Source organism: Bombus terrestris, chromosome 2 (assembly GCF_910591885.1).
Source record: "Bombus terrestris chromosome 2, iyBomTerr1.2, whole genome shotgun sequence".
NCBI classification, from domain to species: Eukaryota; Metazoa; Arthropoda; class Insecta; order Hymenoptera; family Apidae; genus Bombus; species Bombus terrestris.
The window spans coordinates 16,387,009-16,409,698 of record NC_063270.1 but is presented as its reverse complement, the minus strand read 5'-3'; the positions used below and the strand labels follow the sequence as shown (position 1 = coordinate 16,409,698).

The following is a 22,690-nucleotide window of genomic DNA, read 5'->3' as shown; positions in this document are numbered from 1 at the left end:
AGAGCTTGCCTCATCGATATTGAGTTTGGAAACAACTTGGCCTTCTGAAAATTTCGTTTTACACAGTTTCTCATCGTAGTCTCATCGAACTCCGTTTCTCCCCATGAAACGGAACTTTCACCCTTTAAGCTTCTTCCACCCACGGCCAAGCTGTTTCTCTTTTTCGAAATTCGAATCACCTTAAACCGGATTTCGCTGGATAAATACGGTGCGTAGGTTTTATGCTTAATAACCAGAGATCGTGGCACAGAGTTATTGCGAGACGTTTATACGTCGCGTATCGTCGATCTTCGTGTGGCTTTTCCCCCTCCTCTGTTCTTTACAGTCAGCAGCAGGTCTGTGAAGCTCAGTAGACCATCGTCTGGCGAAGAATTGCGCGTCACGTACTCGACATTTTTCCCTGAATTTTTCCATCGACGTCGAGACCTCCTCGAAAAGAGCGCTCCGCCTTATCGTTCCTGCATCAAACCGAAAGACGCTCTCTCAGGAAGATTTTCGACGTAGTAGCTTTATCGCGTGAAAAAATAAAAAAAGAAAAAATATCAAGAACATCGTGAAAGTCACCGTAAACTCGTACGTTAAGAGTGCAAGGCGTGGATGATGTTAACGTATCGACTTGGTTATCGCGTGTGAATCCAATCTCGAGGTTGTTCCAGAGGAAAATTTCAGTAACCTCGATGGCGCGTCGGTTGTGACCCGGACTGCTGCGTTCTATCGATTTATCACCGATTAATAGGGTTACAGTGTGGTAATATTTCTTATTATTGCCGCTGTTAAATACGTGACCGTGGTAAATTATCCGGAATATATTTGCCCAAGGGTTGATCTTGCCAGGTAACAAATCACACGGCGTAACCCTTACACGATGCGACATCCGTACGAAACTTGGCACCTGTTTGGCGAACGTTGGTGCCGTGCCAGCAACGACGAAAGTGCCGCGTTGATTCTCCTTTCGTTTTTCATCCCCGTCTTTTTATTTTACCCGTCTCGTCGTCGGCCGACTCGGTCCACCGTAAATTTAATCGCGTAACACCGGAATTATTGTGCAAACGCGGTTTGTCGAGTCACCTCGATCCTCTGAATTTCCTGCATTGAGCCTTCGTTTAGTCGGATGAAACGAAGAAATAGAAAAATTGGAAAGGAAAGAGCGTTAGGTGGAACGGGGGAGGAATAAAAAAGATGGAAAGACGGGTGGAGAGAGGAAGGTCGAGGAAGAAAGACGAGGATGCAGCAACATGAATCGAAGTGGCTCAATTTGGTTGATTAAATTGGCCTCGATTTACGTCGAGAACCAAGTTACTCCGACCAAATAACACAAGCAACGTCCATGGTTTATTCGTGTTAACGCGCGACTGCTTCGCTGCGTAGCGGCTAATTTTCTATCAACTTTCTAAGCTCCATCGTAAACCTTCCACTACGAATTTCTTTTGAAAATAAGATTCGTTGAATAACGCGGAATAAGCTGAGATAAACGCGTTAAAAGAAGCACCGTGTTTCGAGATTCGCTGGTTGACTGTCGAGATTAGGGTAATATGATCCTGAGGACTGTCAGCTATTCCGTCAGCTGGCAATTTGGACGCCAGATACTCGACCATGATGGCGCAAGGAAATTTTGTCTCGAAGATGTGGCAAAAGGTGCAGTAAACTGATTGTTGTTCAAATTTCGTCAATTTTAGAGTTTTTGTCAAATTTTGGTTAATTAAAACAGTCGGAAAATTTCGTTCGTTTCGTTGTATATGGGTCACGGTATATATCGTAAAATAAATTATCCAATGTATGTGTCGAATGATACTCGTATATGGTATTACAATTACACACATGAAGATTAATTAAATATCGATTACTAATTGACTAATTGACTAATTGAAGGAACGATACAAAGTTTGATTAGACGAATATTAGAATTGGCATGTACTTTCGTGAATTACGTGAACGATTACGTGAATTAATCGACATCATTGAAAGTCATTGCGCGAACTGATATAACGCGCGACGAATAGCGGTTGATATTCGGATACACATCCTTTACACCGGACACAAGAGGGTAGGAGGTGACTTGATCCCGGAATCTAAATGTGTCAAGCAACAAGCCTATTAATTAGTAACCGTTGACCGGTCACCATGAGGTTTGCTCAAATGTACCGAGAGACGTATAATGGGCAGATGATTTACAGAAACGATGTCGATGATATTCATCTCGATCTTTTCGCCGTATACGTTTAATTACTTTGGTATTGCCAAATGCATATGGAAATCGCGCAATGCGGCGGTTTGAAACAGACAGTTAATTATAGCTCGCAAAACAAAAGTTTCGAATTTCAATGAATTTCGATACACGATTTAATTAACAAAACGGCTACGGTACATTAAACCGTTATTATTAGAGCTTTTCAGAGCGTTGTTTAGTCTATCGACAAGGAAGTGATTTAATCGTTAAATATACGTACAATATAAACAAATACGTTAATTTCGTTCTCGATATTTACCCTTAGATTTTCAATGAAAAGCTTATCGATGTGTAGCTTGTGCCACATTGGCGTACGAATTGTTTCACATTCAATGTTTCCGTTTACATTATTTTTTAACCAAAATTTCTCTCGCGCAAAATAAATGTTTTCTTTTGCTCATATGGTAAACGATAGCCACTGTTGTGTGCAGAAATTTTACGAAAATACCTGACGATGATTACAAAAAGACCTGCAGACGATTGGTTAACGATCTCCGCGCTTCTCTCTGATCTGTATCTGAATTGAAAAAGAAAAGAAAGAAAAATACAGAAAATATAACGAGAGAAAAGAAAGAAGCGAAAATACAAAGAAATAAAAACTCGACCATTTTTTTTTTAATTTGCACAAAGTCTTCTTTATCGCCATTTCGTCGCGCGAAATAATATCCCTTCACCAGCTAATTTTTTTTTAAAGCTCGAACGTTCTCACTCGCCAAGGTGCTTAATTTTCGTCGCTCACGCTGATAAACGCTAGAATACCCGGCAGAGATCCCGAAGTGCGAGAAATTCGACTGACGTATCTGGGTTTCTCGCGTTTGTGCAACGTTTTCACGGGGGTTGGGACGACAGCGAAAGGTAGTCTGTTCGCGTTTTCCGGCGGACGTTTTTCCGCCGACCGGTCTCCATTAAATTCCACCCAGTTGGATAACGTATCACCGACTCGCTCATTATTTTCTTCCTTCTCTCTTTCTGCCGTAGTTTCAACGAAGGCACTGGCAGGTGCTAAAACTCTGGGCGGATTTTTGTACAGCGCCGTGAACAAGGCTGGGAAAACCGTGGTCGAAGCTGGAGTAAAGATCAAGAAGACCGTCGAGGAAAACGTGAGTTACATCGATGTTTTACGTCATATCTTTTCGTCTGCTATTATTTTCTAATTCTTGTTTCCTTGTCGTTGTATATGGTAAATTGTTATTTCGAAGTTATTTCTATTATCCTCTCGGCAGTCAAACTGATCGACCCCTTTATTTTCTCGCGATAAACCTACATAAATAACGATAAATTGTGAAATAAATTTGGAAAACAACGTCTGTGATATCATCGATAACGTCGCTTTTCTGTTTACTGTTTTCTGCTCTACTTTTCGTTCCGTTCTGTTCTACTTTGCTGTTTTACTTTTCTATCTATGGAGTTGATCAGTTGCGACTTTTGAACGACTCGTACGAGCATTAACGAGGGAGCAATTAACAACATATGAGATATACAGAAGACAAATTGATCGGTTCTATTATTTTATTATTGTTAATTGATAAACTTTTCTGAAGATTTAAATAGCAATTGTATGGTCTGACACGAGAATTAATTTAAGAAATTTTCAGAAAATGTACTTGTTCGGTTTACTTTCTGAATTGCTCGTGTTGCCTCTCCTGTGTCGATATTATAAATGTGCAGTTCGATACATAATACAAATTCACGATTAAACGTAAAATAGTAAAGTAATCCTAGAGACGATCGTTGTTGTTATACATGCGTTTTATATTTAACACGTTACTGTATACCGTTGAGAATAGAAAGGAAACATTCAGTGTCGGTCGCTGAAAAGCTGAAAATTTCCATAGTTATGGTCCAGGCATAAGTGGCACGTTATGGGAGTGATATTTTTATCGCTTCCTTTCCTTTATTCGAAGTAGAATAAAGGATAATTTATACGCGAAATATCAAAGCATAGGGTAAGGTCATAGTCGAGCAGGGTTTTGATAAATTGAATATTATCGATTTTCAATGACGTGTCGCTTCGGTGTCGGAAGTTATAAAAGAATTTATCGCAAGGATTTTACATTATACCGCGTACTTTTTGATCACAATTTGCGAAAAAGATCCTTTGAATCCGAGTCTCGCCACGGAGTTTAATAACGGAGGATGATAAAAAAGAAAAATTCCTCGCCGCTCCGCTCACGAGGCCTCGCTGTTCTTCGCCGTTGAAATTAATCGAATGGAACGTTATCGTCGGAAAAACCGAAACAAAAGGACGACGAAGTGAAAAAAGATCAACGATCTACCGCGCCCGTTTTAGAGGCAAAAATGCAAATCGTCGACTTTTCAGTTGTGCGCGTCGCCAGGGACGAATGACGGGTTTACTTTCGCGCAGTTTTTTCAAACGTGAATTTTTCCGATAATTGGATTTACAACATTGTCGCGGTTAAAAATCGTTCGTTCAGAAACAAGCTATTTTTCCGCTGCTTTCTTTTGTTCATTTCCTCTTTATCCTTCTGCCGCACGTTATCCGGAATTAATTCAGTAAAGTTTCACGACCTCCGACTAGCTGTCATTGAACCATAGTAATTGGAAAAAGCGCTTCGTCTTATTTCCGCTCGGTGAATAAATTTCTTTCCAAGAAGGAAATAATTTCCCCGTGTCGAGCTGTCGGAACAAGCCAGCACGAAAAAATCCTTCGGGCATCTTTTCTTTCTTGTATCGTACAGGTATAAATAATTGCAAGAGCGATCGTGTTAACGCGTTCCCGTATAAGAACGATAATTTGCTTGTCAGATAATTAATCCGTCAATATCGAATCGGACCGAAACACGATAAAATCGCGAGGTCATCGATAACCTGCTCGATTACGTGCAACATCAATTTATTTATAAACCTCTGTTACGCGTACGCGCACGCTATAATCAATTGAAATTAACAGGTTGACCGGTTTGTTGGTTAATTACTTCCCTGTGCAGGTGGCAACGATAATAATCGTAATCACGATAACGTCGACTTATCACAGTCCAACCAATTACGTGCTTGTAAAACGTAAATTAATACACCGAGGTAAGAGAAAATAGGAGCTGGTAGTTGGCATTAATTCCGCTAAATGAACCGTGGCTTTCAATAAAAAGCAAATATTTCATTGGTATTTAAAAAACGCGAAAGACGAGGTACAAAAGGAAACTGGATATTTTGTCGTATCTGTTGGCGAAGATACAAGAAATCTTGTGAATTTTTAACCATTTTAATTTTCCAATTTTTTTGTTTTCTTTTTTTGTCATTTTGTTACGCTTTCAAGCAGTTCAATTTACGAGAAATAACTGGAAACGAACACGCGAAAATGCGAAATTGCACGCGTCACGTAGGTGAAACGAAGTTGGAAAAAAAAAAAAAACAGCAGTGAAATACAGGTGGAAATTTTTTATTAAAAATTCCCATGTCAGGTTCATTGGCCTCTTTCACACCCCACCACTTATTGGTATTTATACGATACGTACGAGGAGCAGGTGTAGTAATAGTAGTAGTAGTAGATGTCGGAGAATTCCATTCTCGAATAGAAATGTCATTTTAATGGGTGCAATGCCCTCGAAGAATGAAACGGAGACACAGGACATTCTTTGGAAGAACGAAGTCGTTGAACACTTTCTTAAACGCCTGTCTGCAGTTTCTACCCCTGTGCAACCTCTTCAACCCCTTGTATCCCGATAATTTTATCACGTTATACGCGTTCTCGACTTATATACAGCGGTTTCTTCTTCTCGAGTCTTGCTCGTACGTGAAACGTAAGTTCAACGTCCGTTCTCACACAATCGCAGAGAGATTCAATGGGATTCTTCGAATCGCTGCAATCCCATACCTTCGTAACGCGTTCTGCGAATTTTTGTCGCAGGAACGTCAGGTATTGGAAGTTATTGAACTTTGTTTTTTAACGATTTTACCCACGCCAGCCAAACGGAGATTGAAATGGAAGATGAAACGAGGGAACGATATTTGTCACTCTCTTGTTTGCATGATTTTTGTTTCTTTTTTAAGCGTTTCACCGATAAAAATAACAAACTCGTTCCCAACATTCATTTAATCTCATGAAAGGTATCAAGCATCGATCACCAGATACGGTGACTAAATTTTTAGAGAAGTTAGACAAGTTTTACGAACGTATCGGGTGTATCGTGTGAGAACATTTTTTACATTCCTTCGCTATAGTGACGAAATAGAATTATTGCGATCGTATCGGTGAAATTTGGAAGCAGTCTGAAGGTTTATACAGAAGTTACAGCTTATTTACTGTAAATGTGTGTTTAATGGAAAGCTAGTTGTACGGCATTAGTGCCGGGAATGGTTCCGCTAAATATATTACGACTTATTAATGCAAATGAATAATTAACTATGCTTTGCTACACAACATAAAATGTTTCCTATATAAACCATATATAACGTATTTATGAAAAGTTTCTGTGGGCGTTCAAATATTTCCCCGAGCCACTGAATATTCGAAACTTGATTACCGTAGACTCGTCGGCCCGCCGTATTAAATTCGGCGTATTAATATCGCTCGACAATATCGTTTTACCTTTCAGATTTCCAGCGTTGTGTATTTTATATTTTCAATATGAAGGCAAGGTCGTTCTTTAATGGAACCAGACGGCTGAATAAAATTCACGAAATGAATTTTCTGATGATTCCCGTGGAAATGCATCGCGCGTTATACAACATCGCGCGCATATAATATGGTAAAATTCATAAAGAGATTTTAGACGCAAGGTCGCGTTAGCGAATTCAAATGCATCATAAAAATTTTATATGTTTCTGGAGGTTGTATCGACATTTTCAATTTCGATAACGCCACGGGTTTTGTTCGAGACAAATTGGGCCACTGGGTGAAGGATCTCGTTGGATGTATCGTCGGAGATTACTGTCAATAATATCTCTGGAAATCCTCTTTCAAGCTCTCGCACAGCGAACGTAAACGTGCACGCGTGCAAATGTTCGAAAGCAATCTATTCGATTCGCGCTCGATCAGCCGGCGATTCACAGCGGCCAACCGTATCGGACCAACGTGCCCCCTGCAATTTGTAGCGACAAAAGATTTGACCTTCGTTTTCACGCCTCTGTATCCACCAAGTTTTCTTTTCTCTGTGAAAATTCATCGAATCGTCCTTTTTAATTCGAATATCCTATTCATTATTTCTTCATTTTTCGAGAATCTTCAAATATTCAAAGTTCCCCGTGATTTTCACCTTTCGAGGAAAATTACATCGGCTGTTACTAAATGATAGCCAAATATTTTTAGTTCTAGAGAAATGAAGATGGCTGAAAGAAAATGACGAACGAGAAAGATATATCTCGCGCAGATAGATTTAACGTATAACATCAGCTCGTCAAATTGGAAAAAAGAAAAAGAAAACTGGAGCACGTCGTGTATATTTTATACAGTACGTGTCGTTCAGCTTTAACCGATAGGCTGACAAGTGGCTGCTATTAAAACGCGGATCGTCGAAATTTATTAATCGACCCTCTCGAGCATTCGATTTCATTTTTAGAACGTGTTTCATAGAACTCTACCTTCTTCTCTCAATTTTGCTGACTGGGTCGAAACGAAGGCTAAGCGAAGCTTGACAACCTTGTTGCGAAAAGAGATACAGAAAAATATTAATGAATCTAGCGGGATTGAATTTTATCTTTTAACCGTTCTTCGTCAGAAATCCCTGGCAATGCCCGAGCGTAGCTCTTAGGACCATAGGATCTTTGACGTCGCGTGTGTTTCCAAGTTCGAGCAATCTTCGTGGCTCACTATTTTTGCGTGAGACGTCTGTCGTGCATGCATGTGACGTGCAATTTCTCAAGGGAATCCAAACGTTCCAACGATTGTCCGCCTAATGCGCTCTTGACAGTTTGGACTTGTTTTCAAAGTTGGACATCTTCGATCAGGAGTTACCCGCCGAGTTTACTGTTTACCTCTAAAGTTTGACTCTCCAGTTTATTTAATTAACGAGAGATCGATAAATACAGTGCCGTTTAGAAACGTTGGGATACCTGCTGATTCATACGAAACTTGTTAATTGAGCCAAATTGTTGCGACTAAGGGGAATTAATTAAAAAGACGCTTAATTGGTTGGAGTTACGTACTCGTGCGAAACGACGATTCAAAATATTCTGAGAATTATTTATTATTGGTTGTTTGATTTAACGATGCTTCCTCTTCGTATAAATTTTTTTTTTAATTCAGAAGTATTTGCCTGAAATCTGTCAAAGATCTACCAAAAATCTGTCAGCGATGGAAAAAATGATTTTATAATCGTATTATATCGCGATTGACGCGATTTTTATTATGTATCTAAATTCCTTGCATCTCAAGGTTCCAAATTCAATAACAATTTCACCGCAACAGTTTCTACATATTTGTAGACGGTGAAGCTTTTTATCCATTTTCAAACATCGTATGTATATTCTAATTTTCCTATGTAGAAATTCTTTTTTCTTTTTTTTTTATTTGGATGAATTTTACAATCAATTCTCATTGAGAATTATAAGTAAATTTTTCTGGCGTGGTACTATGTCACGTTTAATAAGTGTTTATCGTGTATCTGATTCTAGTTGAATCTAGTGCTTAAATCTAAAGTGTAATGCCTTTTTCGCATGCGGATCTGATCCGACGTATCAAGAAATTGAGTAACTAGTGGGTTTTGGTGGTTGTTAACTCTCACGTTATATCTGTTACTGAATTTGGATATTTCTTCTTTGACTGTGGATATCTTGAGGTCGCGATGTATCGTTTCGTTGGTAACATACCAAGGTGCATCTATCAAGGATCTTAGAGCTTTTGATTGCAATCGTCGAAGAATTTCTATGTTGGAATTACTTGCTGTTCCCTATAATTGGATTCTATAGGTCCAATCGTATGTAAAAATGGATTCTAAAATGGAAACAACCCCTTGGCCAAGTGTCATTGCGTGGAAATATTTCTCGTTAACGCGCGTGCACCGTCGTCGAATAATTATTAACGTACTCGACACGCGGATGAATAAATCGCCATGCTCGAAATTAGTTTTTAACCGCGGTTAAATTCGAGCGAGCCACTTTCGTTCGACTATCGAATGAAGTACATTTCCAAGTTGATCGTCGAAAGGGCGGGCGGTAATTCGAGCGCATAATGTGGTTACAGAATCTCGAACACTTGGCACACGAGAAAAATTTCCGCAGGAAATGGCGATCTTCTAAAAAAAACTTTGAAGAACGACGAACGTTCCATTTTCTAAAGACCAGATTTTTCTCCATTAAGCAGATATTGAATCCTCCGCAAGGAAAATTGCGCTTTTTATTTGCTAAATTTTTGCTCCGTCAAAGATGAAAAGCAAAGGAGCTCTCCAACATGCACGTACACCGTCGTTCATACGTCTCAAGATACTTTATATTCATCTCAGATGCACGTATCGCGTTCCAAATATTCGTTAAAACTACCCGCAAGAGTTATAGACGTATGATAAATTAATAGCGTGTTACTTCTCGTGTAATTTCTTGGTTGAAATCCTATCGGAAAAGTTTGAGGCGAGTTAAATGAGAAATTTCGAGAGTCTGGATTATAAGATCATGTTTTTAGAACGTGTAGAACGAAATAGTATAGTAACGAAAAGACGCGTCTTTATATCAGGTCGTCCGAAAAGTTTCTTTCGTTTTATAAGGAAATAGTGGATGCACAACATTTTCCGTTTTATATTATTTTATCGAATTACGTATGATCCATTTTGCTCTATCGAGATAAAGATTACAACTTTCAACAGATTAGGTTCCATGTTTGTATAAAGATGAGTTGTTGTAAAAGAAAGACACTTATCCGGCGATATAGACTTGAAAACAAATTAATTTTATTAGATCAAATTCATAAATTTATTACTATAACACCGACCGTATGTGATGTTTACAGTCTCAGGTTCCACGAACCAATAATTTTTAAGTGTTTTGACAACTTTCTAAAAATTCCTTCAGTTTGCTTAATTTTTCGTAAGTATCGCGATACTTATATATGGTCTTCTGGCAAGAAAGGTGAATGAAAATACGCGATACAGTTAGACTGGACATGCAGCTAGTTGACAAGTGTCACTTCTAATAACGTGCAGAGATATATTCGCATCGTATTATCGTGCACTCTTCCATCGTTCGTACACCCGGCGTTTTCCTGATGATATATGACCAGCGACGTGGTAAAGTCTGTCGAGCAGTAACATTAGAGGGAGTGAAAACGGCCGATTAATGCGGAGCAATTCTTTTGACAGTGTCAGATCACGTGGAAACCTTCTTCCAGTCAAATAACACGCTGCAGTGTAGCCACTTGGAAGCAATATTAAATTCCATGAATAATTACCGCCACCGAATCACATCCGGTCACGATGATTCCTCAAGGAACGTTCGGACGATCAATATCATCGTCGATATTCAGGGTCCTTGGCGTTATCATGCGTAAGAATCGTTTGGACGATCAGTACGTCGTTTATATTTTTCTTGTCCTTCGTGCGATAAGTTTTACGAGATTGTAGTTAAAATCCCTTTGAAACTAATCATTTTTGCAGAGAATCAAAAATGTTCAGTTAGAAAAGTTACATTGAAATTCAACTCTTCCTAAATAAAAACGCAGAAGAAACGATGAAACAACTTTCGTCTGAAACATTTGTTCGCATTTCTGATACTTGGAGAAGTGATCAAGCGCACGCGTTTAAAACGAACATACTGTATATTGTTGATACAATGTTGAGAAATCAGAATATTGACTATAATATTGACAATAACATTGACAATAGCATCGATTGTCTGAACGATCCTTTATAATCTAGTTGGCCGATGTCGTTTATCGGAGAACAAATACGTCTCGTCACGTAGCACGCGTTTACGCGTTTCATCCGTGTGAATGAGAATCAATGATGTGTAGGAATCCTTGTTAGGGAATGTTTGGAAGGGCGAGGGGATACGAGTATGAGACAGTTTCAATAGTAAATTGGAATCTGGTCAGATACAATACGGATAAAAGCAAGTGGTAGATCCTCTACCAAAGAGAAATTTTATTTTCAGCGAAGAATCACGAGACACTTGATGTTATTTAAATTTTATTTTCCTTTTAAGGATTCAATCGAATAATTCTTAAATATACTTGTTTCCGCTCTATCCACTTTTTCCCCTTTCTTTTCTCTCTCTCTCTCTCTCTCTCTCTCTTTTTCTTTTGCAAAACCGATTCACGTTTTTGATGTCCTTTTCCGCGCAAACACGTTTTACAACACCTTGATGACGGCTCTATTTATCGCAGTGTTTTCAAAAGATTTACGAGCTAGAAGAAATCATAAATATGCAATACCATTGAGAAAATATCTTTCTCCGTTTTCACGTAGTACCAGATGAGAACTGTTCTAAGAAATATGTTTAGTTTGCCATCGTAAAACCAGCAACGTGAAAAGGTCTAAGGGTTTTTCATGCTGCTGTACGGCATTAAAAGTGAAATATATAACGTAAAACGCTTCTACGACTACCATTCAAGAACTATTTCGGGCACAGTGTAACATCTCCCACGCAATATATTCTAAAAGCCTCGGTGTATTGTCTCTTTCCTCGTTCTACAACCTCTTTTACTCACTTTAGACAAGCCACGTAAGCATTCTCAATCCAACCAACACCTAACGCACACTTCTTCCACAATTTCAGTCTCGCTCTATACCGCCATACATTTCAAGTATTAGGAACTCAGTGACTCAGCAGTAAACAATATCTAAAGATCTTTATTCCAGCGCGTTTATTTCGTATCTTTTATTTCTTGACGCGTTAAACTACGGTTGATTAGTTCCGGTACAGTTAATTACACGGCGGGAAGAAAATCGAGAAATTGCGTGAGCTCGTTAGAGCTTGTCATTCACGGCGATAAGGCAACTAACACGCGTGCGACAAATTGAAAACCCAGATCTGTTAGGAAAATCTGTTGCATGAACCAGCGCGATACTACATCGACGTACAGTATGGTATTCCGACACATCGTCGCTGTATTGATTTAGGCGGTTGACGTTAATTAATACCAAATTTCCAATATGCAGCATCGATACGTTGCTCGACGCGCGATACTAAATGTCTCTGTAAAATTGTCGTTTCCAAAAACTTTGAATCGTATCGACAAAATTACAGTACGTCGCTAGCGGCAAGAACGATATTATTAGCATATTGTTGCTCGTGATTTCCAACCTGTCACATATTTTGTCGCGTTGTAAGCGCAATTTCTGCCGTCTTTCATTTCGCGTTGCGAGCGTTTTTATTCGTTGTAAAAAAGATACGACGATATGTCGAGTTCTTGTCATTTTCAACTTAATATCACCGCGGAGAAGCGCGCCAGCGAATACGTAAAGTGGACGGTTTTCATAATTTTCGTGCAATTTCTTGTTATTTGGTATTTATTTCCGAGAATATATGGATGGAAAGGAGAGATGCGTGTAGTTTCACGTCACACGCGGATCAGATACGGAGAAACAAAGGTAGATACGAAATAATTGGTCAGTGAATTATTAAAAGATAGTTGACACGCGTGATTCCTCGTTTCAGTTTTATGTTGGAAATTTCCTTAAAAGGCTAAAAATCTCTTCGATCGTTAAGACGAAAATGAGGTTGAGATATAAAAATTCCAAAGCCATAAACAGAACTGACCTGTATCGATACGTACAATTACGTATTGATAAGAACAAATCGATTTTAATTAGTCATCGGTCCTTGGTCCTTCCGCGTTTTATTTTCGACTAGTTTAATTGTTCCTTTTGCGTGAAAATTTATTACATCCAAACGATTGACAACTTGAGTCACGCATTAACCGTTTTCGATTAAATCGCGCGAAACGTCGCTGTCTCTGATATGAACACGATGATGTGTAATAACGTTTTGCTAACTATCGTGCGATTACTATACACAGTGTGAAAAGCAGCCAACACGAAAGCACTCTAACTCGGCGATAATCATCGCTAATGTTATCCAACAAGTGGATCCAATCCACGACATGTGTCGGAGTCTGCCGTGCGCTTCGCAGTAGTCAAGCTCGTGTACGGTCAGACGCGCTCCAGCGCAGAAACGATCGCCAAGCCACGCGATGCCTCGTCGTCACTGTGATGCTTACAATTGCAAAGCCACATTCATACACGAGCTCTACCCTTACACAAACATGTATGGATACAAAGCGTATATTAGTGCGCGTCAGTACGTCGAAAAAGTTGCACATACAATACTAACGAAAACGTTTCATGGAAACCAAGAGTTTCGGAAAGTTTAACCCGGAATACTGTTATCTTCAAAAATATTTTAGAAATTTGTTAAAGTGCAGAAAGTTTGTATCGATAATCGAACGGTTTGTAGCACTGAGGTAGCTCCTATGTTTAAATTATACTTACTGCACTATTGTATTAGGAATATCAATATACTATGAGTGCATAGCATGTTTTAGAAAGTGATTGGATTTGCTGAGAATCGTGGATCTTAATCGCCGAAATAAAAGTAGAGGAATACTAAGATTACACTTAGAATTTACATTAAAATAGTTTTGGATTTATTTAATAAATGATTTACAGGATCTTTGTCGATATACATTTGTACGCGTCTCAGCACTCTCTTTGTCTCATCATCTTCTGTACCACACTGCCAACGGCACAGTTGCATTCGTCTGTTTTTCGAGACGCTGTGCACACACATACTTCCATACACTCATACTCATATACGTGTGTGACTACTACGCTAATCTAGACTAGCACACAAAATTATACATATCCGAATAGGATCTTCTGTTGGTTTTGTCAGTTTACCCAAACTACTAGAAAGTGGAGCTGTCCCCTTATTGCAGCAACCATTCTAATTGCTAATTTCAAATTAATAAAGCCATTCGTGGAAGCGTTGTATGTAAATGCAATTAGAGAAGTTTATTACTGCGAATATTACTGAATTCTACATTTATATATCATACATATATCATATGTCAGATATATCAGATACATATATCAGAAAACGCTTGAATTTTGTTCAAACTACTGGAAAGTAGAACCGTCTCTCTATCGTAGCAACCTCTTCAATCGTTAATTTCAGGTTGGTAAGAAAATTAACAGAACTGTTATATACATGCAACTAGAAAAGCGATCGCAATTTTTTAGTCGACGATGTATCTGCTTACCGAGCAACACGGACACAGAATCGCGCGATATGTTTGTGTGAGCGCGTCCCGCGACCAAACTACGGCTCGTGCATACACGGACAAAGAATAGGGGCAGTTGGTATTGATCCAAACGCCACCCTCTTCATTCGAGACCAACTACACGAGCACGGGCCAACTCGCACCGTCGAGCATCTTGCCGGTTTGTGCATCGACTTTCGACAGAAAAGAGAAAAAATAGCAATAGCGTCTATACCACGATCTTATCTATTCACCCGTAGACACATTGGCGACAGAATCTTTTTCTTTCTCCACCCTATTTGTTCCTTCATTTTCTTGTCCCCTTCCACATTCTGTTGTTCCACTATCCTCTTTCCTCTTACTCTATCATCGATTAGTTTTCCAGTGCATTCTACCAGTTTCTGTATTTCCAGTCTGATTGTACGCGTGGATTTGATTTTGCGTATATCGAACGTCGATTCCTTTCACCTGTGAATTTCAACCGTTTGGCAGCCCAAGGTTCCCGAACAGCTGATGCCTCCGGCTACGTTTCGACGACTCATGCCCGCTAAACCGGCTTCCTCTCTATCATTATCGCCGAATTTATCGGAGAGAGAGTAAAAGCTTGCCATTCGTGCAGATATTCGTATTATCGATTTTCGTTAGCTCCCCCTGGCTCGCTTCCACTTCTCTCTCTCTTTCTCTCTCCCTCTCTCTCTCTCTCTTTCTCCCTCCTTCTTTCTCTGTACGCTGGAGCTTTTTGTTCGGCAGCTGCTACGTATTAGCTTTTTGGATGGTTCAAGGTCAGTTTAGATACAAATTAATCGAAACACCGGAGGTGGTCGCACGTGTTTAATCTCGGTAAATTATTTCGAAATGAGAGCCAATGCACATGAGCTTCCACGCGTGTTTCAACTGATTATATGGAGCAATACACGTTATACGCAAAGCCACAGAGAAAAAGCATGATATATAGCAAGTATATTTTTAGTGATTTTGTGATTTTCATGGTATTACTCGCTGGTTAAAGCTCGTGAAATGTAAATATACGAGATACGAGTGTAAAACTTTTAAAAGCTCGTCGATCCGCCGGGATCTATAAAGCCAACGATGTAACCAACGTTGTAGCATTTTTATATTGTTCGAGAAAATAGAGAGTTTTTAATCTTGTATTTAATTCTGCGATCAAACAGTCGATATCAGGTAACAGACGATTACTTCGGTAACGTGCATTCACGTATGCAGCGTATTGAATTTAAAGATCGCTGTCTTATCGTCGCTCTTAAACGATCTTAAGATTTTGAATTTCCAAGGATCTCTGCGAACCCATCGTACTATTCGCTGTAAATGACTGGAGAAATTAGAACGAGTAAACCGTAGAAGGAATATAACACAGTGGAAACAACGGTGGATTCAATTTGCTAATTCGTGGCTTGATTAAATGGAAAACAACAAGAACGATCTTGCTCTTTCGCGAGAGATCTTATCGGGACGTTTGACCGATTCGGAGGGTCAAAGTATCACCGATATCGCCGAATTTTCACGAGATCTCGATCTCCGATCGTCTGTGTCGTGGTAAACACTCGGTCATCGGCAGTGTGAAAATTCCGCAATCCAAAGTAGCGTGGTTACAACGTGGCTGTATCGATATCGGTCACAGGACCGAAATAGGATTTCCACGGCAAGATCAAAGAGACGTTGATGGACACCTGCTCGTAACAGCGCAACGTAGTGGTAATGCCCGGTCAGAGATCATTGTTGTCGACCCCGGGGGAACTCTTTCTCTGATCGATTATCGGATCTCCCCTCTACCTGCACGCTGACAGCCAGTATGCGTTGTTACTTTCGCATTTTCCGAGCTGTTCGATACCTTTCATTAACATGGTGTATCTCTGCTTCGACGGCCTGTCCATTTAAATCTTTATCACTGCAGCTGCTGATATATTCGAATTTACATGTTTGACGTTTGATTTCGAGTTATCTGTTTTGTGTATTTTTCTATTTATTTCGTGATCTTCTGTGACACCGTCTGTATTTAACGTTAAGGTTATTTTTCTGCGTCGGTGATTGGAATGATAAACGAGCGACAGATGTTTGTACGAAGACTTAATTAACTTGATTTAATTTAAATGTCAAATAGAAAATCGTGCTTCCATATAGAGTCGTTATATGAAAAGATATTATGAAACAGAAGAAACGGAATATTTGGCTCGACGTAGGAAATGTTGATTAATCGTTGAATGGTAATGGTTTAATTATATATATATTATATATATATATGGAAATTACAAGGAGCTTAGAGCATTCATCGAAGAGAGTAGGAAATAGTTGATTAACGTGGAATCTAAAATTAATTTATTTGGAATGAAATGCGATATTGTATTTACAAGTAACATAAATAGCTTGTCACGTTAACATGCATTACATATGAATGAAGGAATCAACTTAACAAAAGATTCTAATTTGAATGCCGCACTCACATACTAATCGACGTAGATACGTTTTCAAACTACCTTGCTCCACATTTTCTACCACTCCCACTCGCTCTTGTCGCAATTTATATGCGTTATTTGTCATACACGAGTAAACTAATTTCATTAAGCGTTCACGGAAAAAAGCACAATATTAATTTTCACGGTAAGAATATTACCCTCAAACGTACGTTGATTTAACATTTTTTATTCCACTGACTACCAAACTAAAAAGTACTAAAAGATGTTGAAATGTACTAAAAGTCCTGATACTTGTCATTCCATAAAAGAAAAGTAACGCGAATCACGTATTTAATAATTCAGAGGAAAAATCTCTTTTCACATTCGCTTTAACTTCAAAATATCAAGCAGTACAGCTGGCTGAGAACTCGGCCACTTTTTTCCTCTTATGTTTATTCTTCAAAGAAATTGCTCGTCTGCGATTCTCGATATCTGATCAGCACGCATCCTTGATAAAATATTTACACAACCATTTAAAAGTACCTATTTGTAGGAAAGTAGTTATATATTTCAACTGCGAAATTACGAACAAAATCGAACTGCAGCGACTTTATTCTTTGTTAGTATCTACGTACTTATGAGGAGTAACGTACGTCATCACGAAGATAGGAATCGCAAAAACGATTCATACGATGCATATGAAAACGAACAAATATCGCGTTCGACGATCGGATGATCCAACGAACTGTAAATATTGCGCCTAAACGCGCGCATAGGGCAAAAAGACAGGATCCTCTGGCGCGCCCTTATACGTGGCATGGAATGAAAACCTCGCATTATCCGAGCAAATATTTACCGCGCCGATTCGCGAAACGAAACGATTTTGCCTCTAGGCCGGTCAACTTCATCGATACGTTGCAAAACTGAGCGCGGTCGGTGTACATAGGTATGTACTATAGCGATAAAAAAAAAAAAGAAAAAAAAAGGTAAAGAAAAAGAAAAATTCTTCGCTATCCCGTGTTTATTCTAGTTCGAATACGAGGTAATCCAAATAGAACCATAGTCCCAGACAGAAGATCGTTATTTTCATCACCAATCTCTGATTTAGGGTTTTAAACTTTTCCACAGGATCAATAGCTAACAACCGACTGACCGCAAGGTGCTTTTTTCTTTTTCCAAACTTTAGAGCGTCCACTCTGCATATCCTCGTTACAATCGAGAGCACATCGTGAACGAGCAAAGCTATCGGGTTGTTCAAAGAATCGGTTATACCAGGAAGCGTACACTGTCAGAGCACAGAAGAGACGGTAATTTAACGACACAGCTTGCTAGTGTAACTATATTAAATTTGGCCTCTGTGTGCAACACAGACACGCGATAATTGTACCGTATACCTATAAACTCTGTATACATATAAGAGACGTAGGAGAAGACAGGTTGGTCGTGGTGGTCGCCGGCAGTCGGCTTGTAAATCAGTTTTTAAAAGGCTTCGTCGGTCGTTCACGTAATACACGAGGATATTAGAAGAGGGTGAAAGGTGGCCGGTGCTACGTTCTACCCGTTGAAGCCGCGAGCAAGCGTGCCAACCCTGCAAGAGCAGACACTCGGGGAACTAATCGATAACGAGCCTTGACCTTCGTAGGGCTGGCCCGATGCACCGCTCAAGGCAGCTCCGTTCTGCAGAGAGATCTCTCGCGGATTAATATCTAGCTGCGGGTGTTGTTTCAAAGCTGCATCGAAATCGTTCGATCGTGTCAGTTGGATTACAGCTAATGCCCGAGAGGAAACCTCCGAGAAACCTGGATTATAATCACTTTGTATGCAAGGATCTCACTGTGAATCCTGTTTATCTTCTTCCGTTTCATTTTTTATTCTTATTCGCTTTGCCATTTCGTCCTTGTTATTGCAGTCCGTGACTGTGCTTTTTTATTTATCGTTCCGTTATTAGACGATATTTGTAGACCGTCACCCTTTCTTCATCGTCTCTTCTTATTTTCTCTTCTTTCTTTTTCCTACTTTCCTCGTTCGTTTATTTTTTCTTCGCGTTTGATACGCCGATCGAGCCCCGGTGTGTACACAACCGCACTTAAGACGAATACGAATCACAAAGCTAGCCAAAGAAATGGTTTTCCGTATTTCTTTGCGTCTAATAATCGAATACGTTCTTTTTTTCTCTTCATTCCGTCGCTTTATTCGCGCAACGTAATTCGTATGAAATATTCCATTCCCCCTTTTATTCTCTGCTGGTTTGTTCGCTTTTTATTTTCGCTTTATTCCCTGCACATGTTCAAAGCGCGATAAACTCGAATTTGCAAAACAAAGACACGAGGTAATATTAATTTTATTATATGGGCTCAGCCAGTAAACGTTCTATTGTAATCCCTTTTAGTATCAAGGGAAACACATTTCTTTATATACGGAGTGTCCGAAAAGGTTGCGTCAAAACTTAAACTACGTATTAATAAGGCGAAGTAGGTAAAAGATAGTTGACGTAGACTCACGTACTGAAAATGCTTCATCGAAGAGAGTCATAAGCGTTGAAAAACTCGTATTAATCGGTTCGGATAGTTATAACGAATGTTCGAAATTTCTTGCTTCTGCAAGAACGCAAGCTTACATTTCAGTCGATTCCGGTCGAACTCTTACGAATGTTCCCGCTGCTGTTGAAATCGCAGTAAATGCATTTTGGATACATTGCCGAACTCGCTCAACGCTGGATCGGTCGATGCGCCAGTCGGCCTCCTAGGTCACCAGATCTCGTTTCCCTGGGTTTCTATTTATGGGGTCACGCGAAATAGTTGGTTTATGAAAATGGGACAGTAACGGAAGACCAGCTTTAGGAATGCTGCATTCTTGCAGAGGCAGGAAATTTCGAACATTTACTATAACTGTCAAAACTGTATAATTCATACAAATGTTTGAACGTTTGTAACTTTACACAAATTCTAACGATAAGGTATTTCCGCACGTAAATTTCCACGATCTTCTTTTATCTTCTTGACCTCGTTAACACGTAATCTAACTTTTGTTCGCGTCATTTCGTACGTATCGAATGTATCGTGTATATAAGCGTATATGAGATCCGAGCATTTTTCAAGGAAATCCAACATCATTTGTTGTATCCCAATAGCAATTAATCGGTTATATTCGCTCTGGAACGGTTCGATGCGCTTTATCGAAACGAAAAGATTTATTACCGATTCGAGCGGGGAATCGTTGCCGGGGAAATTTCGTCTTGGAACGTTTTCCGGTGCAACAGGCACGATCTTTATCTTTCTTCTGTTTCTTTCGTGGAATTGTGGATTCCTTGTTTCCTCGGTACCTTTGTGCTATTTCACTAACTCGTAATTACGGGCAGCACGTGTACCTCAGGCTTGATCGATCCTGGCCTAACTTTCTCATTCTCTTTAGGCTCGCCCGGTACATTAGTCAAGATCGTTTAGTTTGCCGTTCATTTCCACGGTAAATAAATTTGATGGAATTAAACTCTTTATTGGAGTTTATCTTGGATATTCGTTGAGATTTATTATCACGGCTACAAGTCGCCCTTCTGATTTATTTCTATACCGTTGCACACTGCAAATTCGATTCGGGATCGAAGCGTGGAAAATTTCAAATTCACCTATGCTCTCAATCGAAATTCAAAATTGAAATTTATTAGGATACTAGAGACGCAGAGCTCTAGATTTTCGAACATCCAAAAATTCGAAACTCGCGATTCGAATATTCGACGCATCAATTTTAGTTTTACATTGTCGTTTAACATTTACTATAACGTTTCTATAAGATTTCAAATTTAAATTACAAATAGAATTTCGAATTTTAAATTCGAATATTAAATATTCTGATGTAAACGTCGAAGATGTATAATTTTACACTTGTTCGATATTTTATTATTCAAGATTAATTTTGCTTAACTCGAGGCAATTTTCGTAACGTATCTAACGTATCGAATCCTAATTGGATTCATATTACATACAGGAAATATTCTACACGAATCATCGTCCCTGATCGAATCAAAAGCACCGTTCGTTGCCATAACTGTGAATTAATTGTTCGTTAATGATTCGCGGGATAATAGCTCGAGAAATGATACGTGGCAGGAGTTGCGTCGGTCTTAAAATTAGTCTTGTTATTTCGATCAATCACGGAATTAATCCTTCTGAAGGCATTGTGAGAAATATTCATGGAACACACCTACGCGTGGCTAATATAGTATAATAGTATTCCAGAATATGATGCTTTTCTTTCTTCCTTTCTTTCCTTCTTTCTTGGTGCATGAAATTCCGGTATTTCAAATCTGAGAATGTGAATACGTAATTTGGCCGTTCTAATTTTACGCGATTGAATCGATAGGAATTAAAAAATGGCTTCGAATGTACGCTATTGATTAAACATTTTACTGTTGCGTGTATTTATGTTACTCAAGTATGGAAAAAGGGGCAGTCTATTAAAAAACCTATTTAAAAGGAATTGACGTGAACTTTTACATTACTACTACATTTACTGTATTTTTCTTTCTTTTTCTTTCTTTACATTTTATTGCATTTTTGCAACCAAATCGAAAAATATTTACGACCATTCAGAGATACAAACAGTCTCATTTTACGCTTTCTTACGTATATCTTACTATTTTTTTTTTTTAATATTTGCATAGTAGATTAAATTTATAGCAATTGGAAATTATTAGGTCATCCCATAAGTTCGTTCCGTTTTTCGAGCGGTTATATATGTTAAGATTGTTTACGTACCTTTCAGTTTCATGAAAAAATCTAATCCCCCTCTCGTTGTATAACTTCTTCCCATTTTTCAAGTGCATTGGTCCCTTATCGCCGTATGTTTATAAATCGACACATGAAATGTATACACAAAAGTCGGCGCGAACTTATGGGATGACCTAATAATATCAGAAAGACGTCAGAAGAAATTACCTTCGCTTTAATGGAATTGTTAAATATTCTAAAAGATAATCGTTCGAAAGTAAAAGAATCGTAACTTGCATTCCTGTTAAATTCTTACGTTCCATGGAACACGTAACGATTCCAAACTTTTGACAAGCAGTGTACGTGTCTTGTCGCTTCATCGATCGTCGAAACATTCGGATTTTAAACGACGAAGAATACCGCTACATATATTCTAGCGTCATCGCGGCGCCAAATGTTTCTGACTAAGCCGGATATCGCGAGCAACAGAGGATTCGCGTAAATATCGACTATCTGTCGGCATCGAGCGTATTCGAGATCCGTCGCTACTAAATTCGTCTGATGTCTCCGGTTCGCGTGAATTCTCGACGATCGTGTATCTTGGTTACTACTCGAAGTAGCTTTGCCAGTGACTATCGTGATAGACGAGACAAGTTCTTCGTGTTTAAGTTCACGTCGTGGCTTATGAATCTTCCAACGAGAATTACTCTTTCTATATAACAACGCGCGTTATTATACCTAACAATTTTGTTGAGAAAATATATTCTCATCGAGATCATTTTAAATCATTTTTATCGGGTTTATTGGCCCGCTGGCTCGCTACCTCGGCTACGTGTTTATTTTCTCGGTCGATTAATGAATATCGGGAGAAAAGCATTGCTGTATAACGAAACGGTTCACCAAACCATTTGATTCGTCAAATTTTTATCACGAATATTTGTGTTCGTCTCTCTCTCTCTCTCTCTCTTTCTCTTTCTCTCGGTCAATGATTTCATTTTTATTCGATTGAAACGTAAATATTTGCACGGCAAACGTTGCGATTAATCAAACTGGCCGCAATTCGAATCAAGTAATTTTATAAAGGTCCTTAACACGGACCCGTTACACCACGATTTTGATGAAATTCACGGAGCAAACACTGCGCCAGAAATTATACAACCGAGTTCCATGGAATCGAATATTTTTCGCTTTTCCAATTGATCGA

General features: G+C 39.0%; 1 protein-coding gene across 4 annotated transcripts in view; it reads left to right on the top strand.

Annotated features, from left to right (window-relative positions):
* The window catches only part of LOC100651118 (synapse-associated protein 1), a 92,546-nt gene that overhangs the window by 18,066 nt on the left and 51,790 nt on the right, over positions 1-22,690 (top strand). For all 4 annotated transcript variants that reach the window (XM_048411709.1, XM_012320278.3, XM_003393907.4 and 1 more), the window contains one exon: positions 3,206-3,327. In XM_048411709.1, coding sequence (XP_048267666.1) covers positions 3,206-3,327 — 122 coding nt within the window. The remainder of the gene's footprint in view (positions 1-3,205; positions 3,328-22,690) is intronic.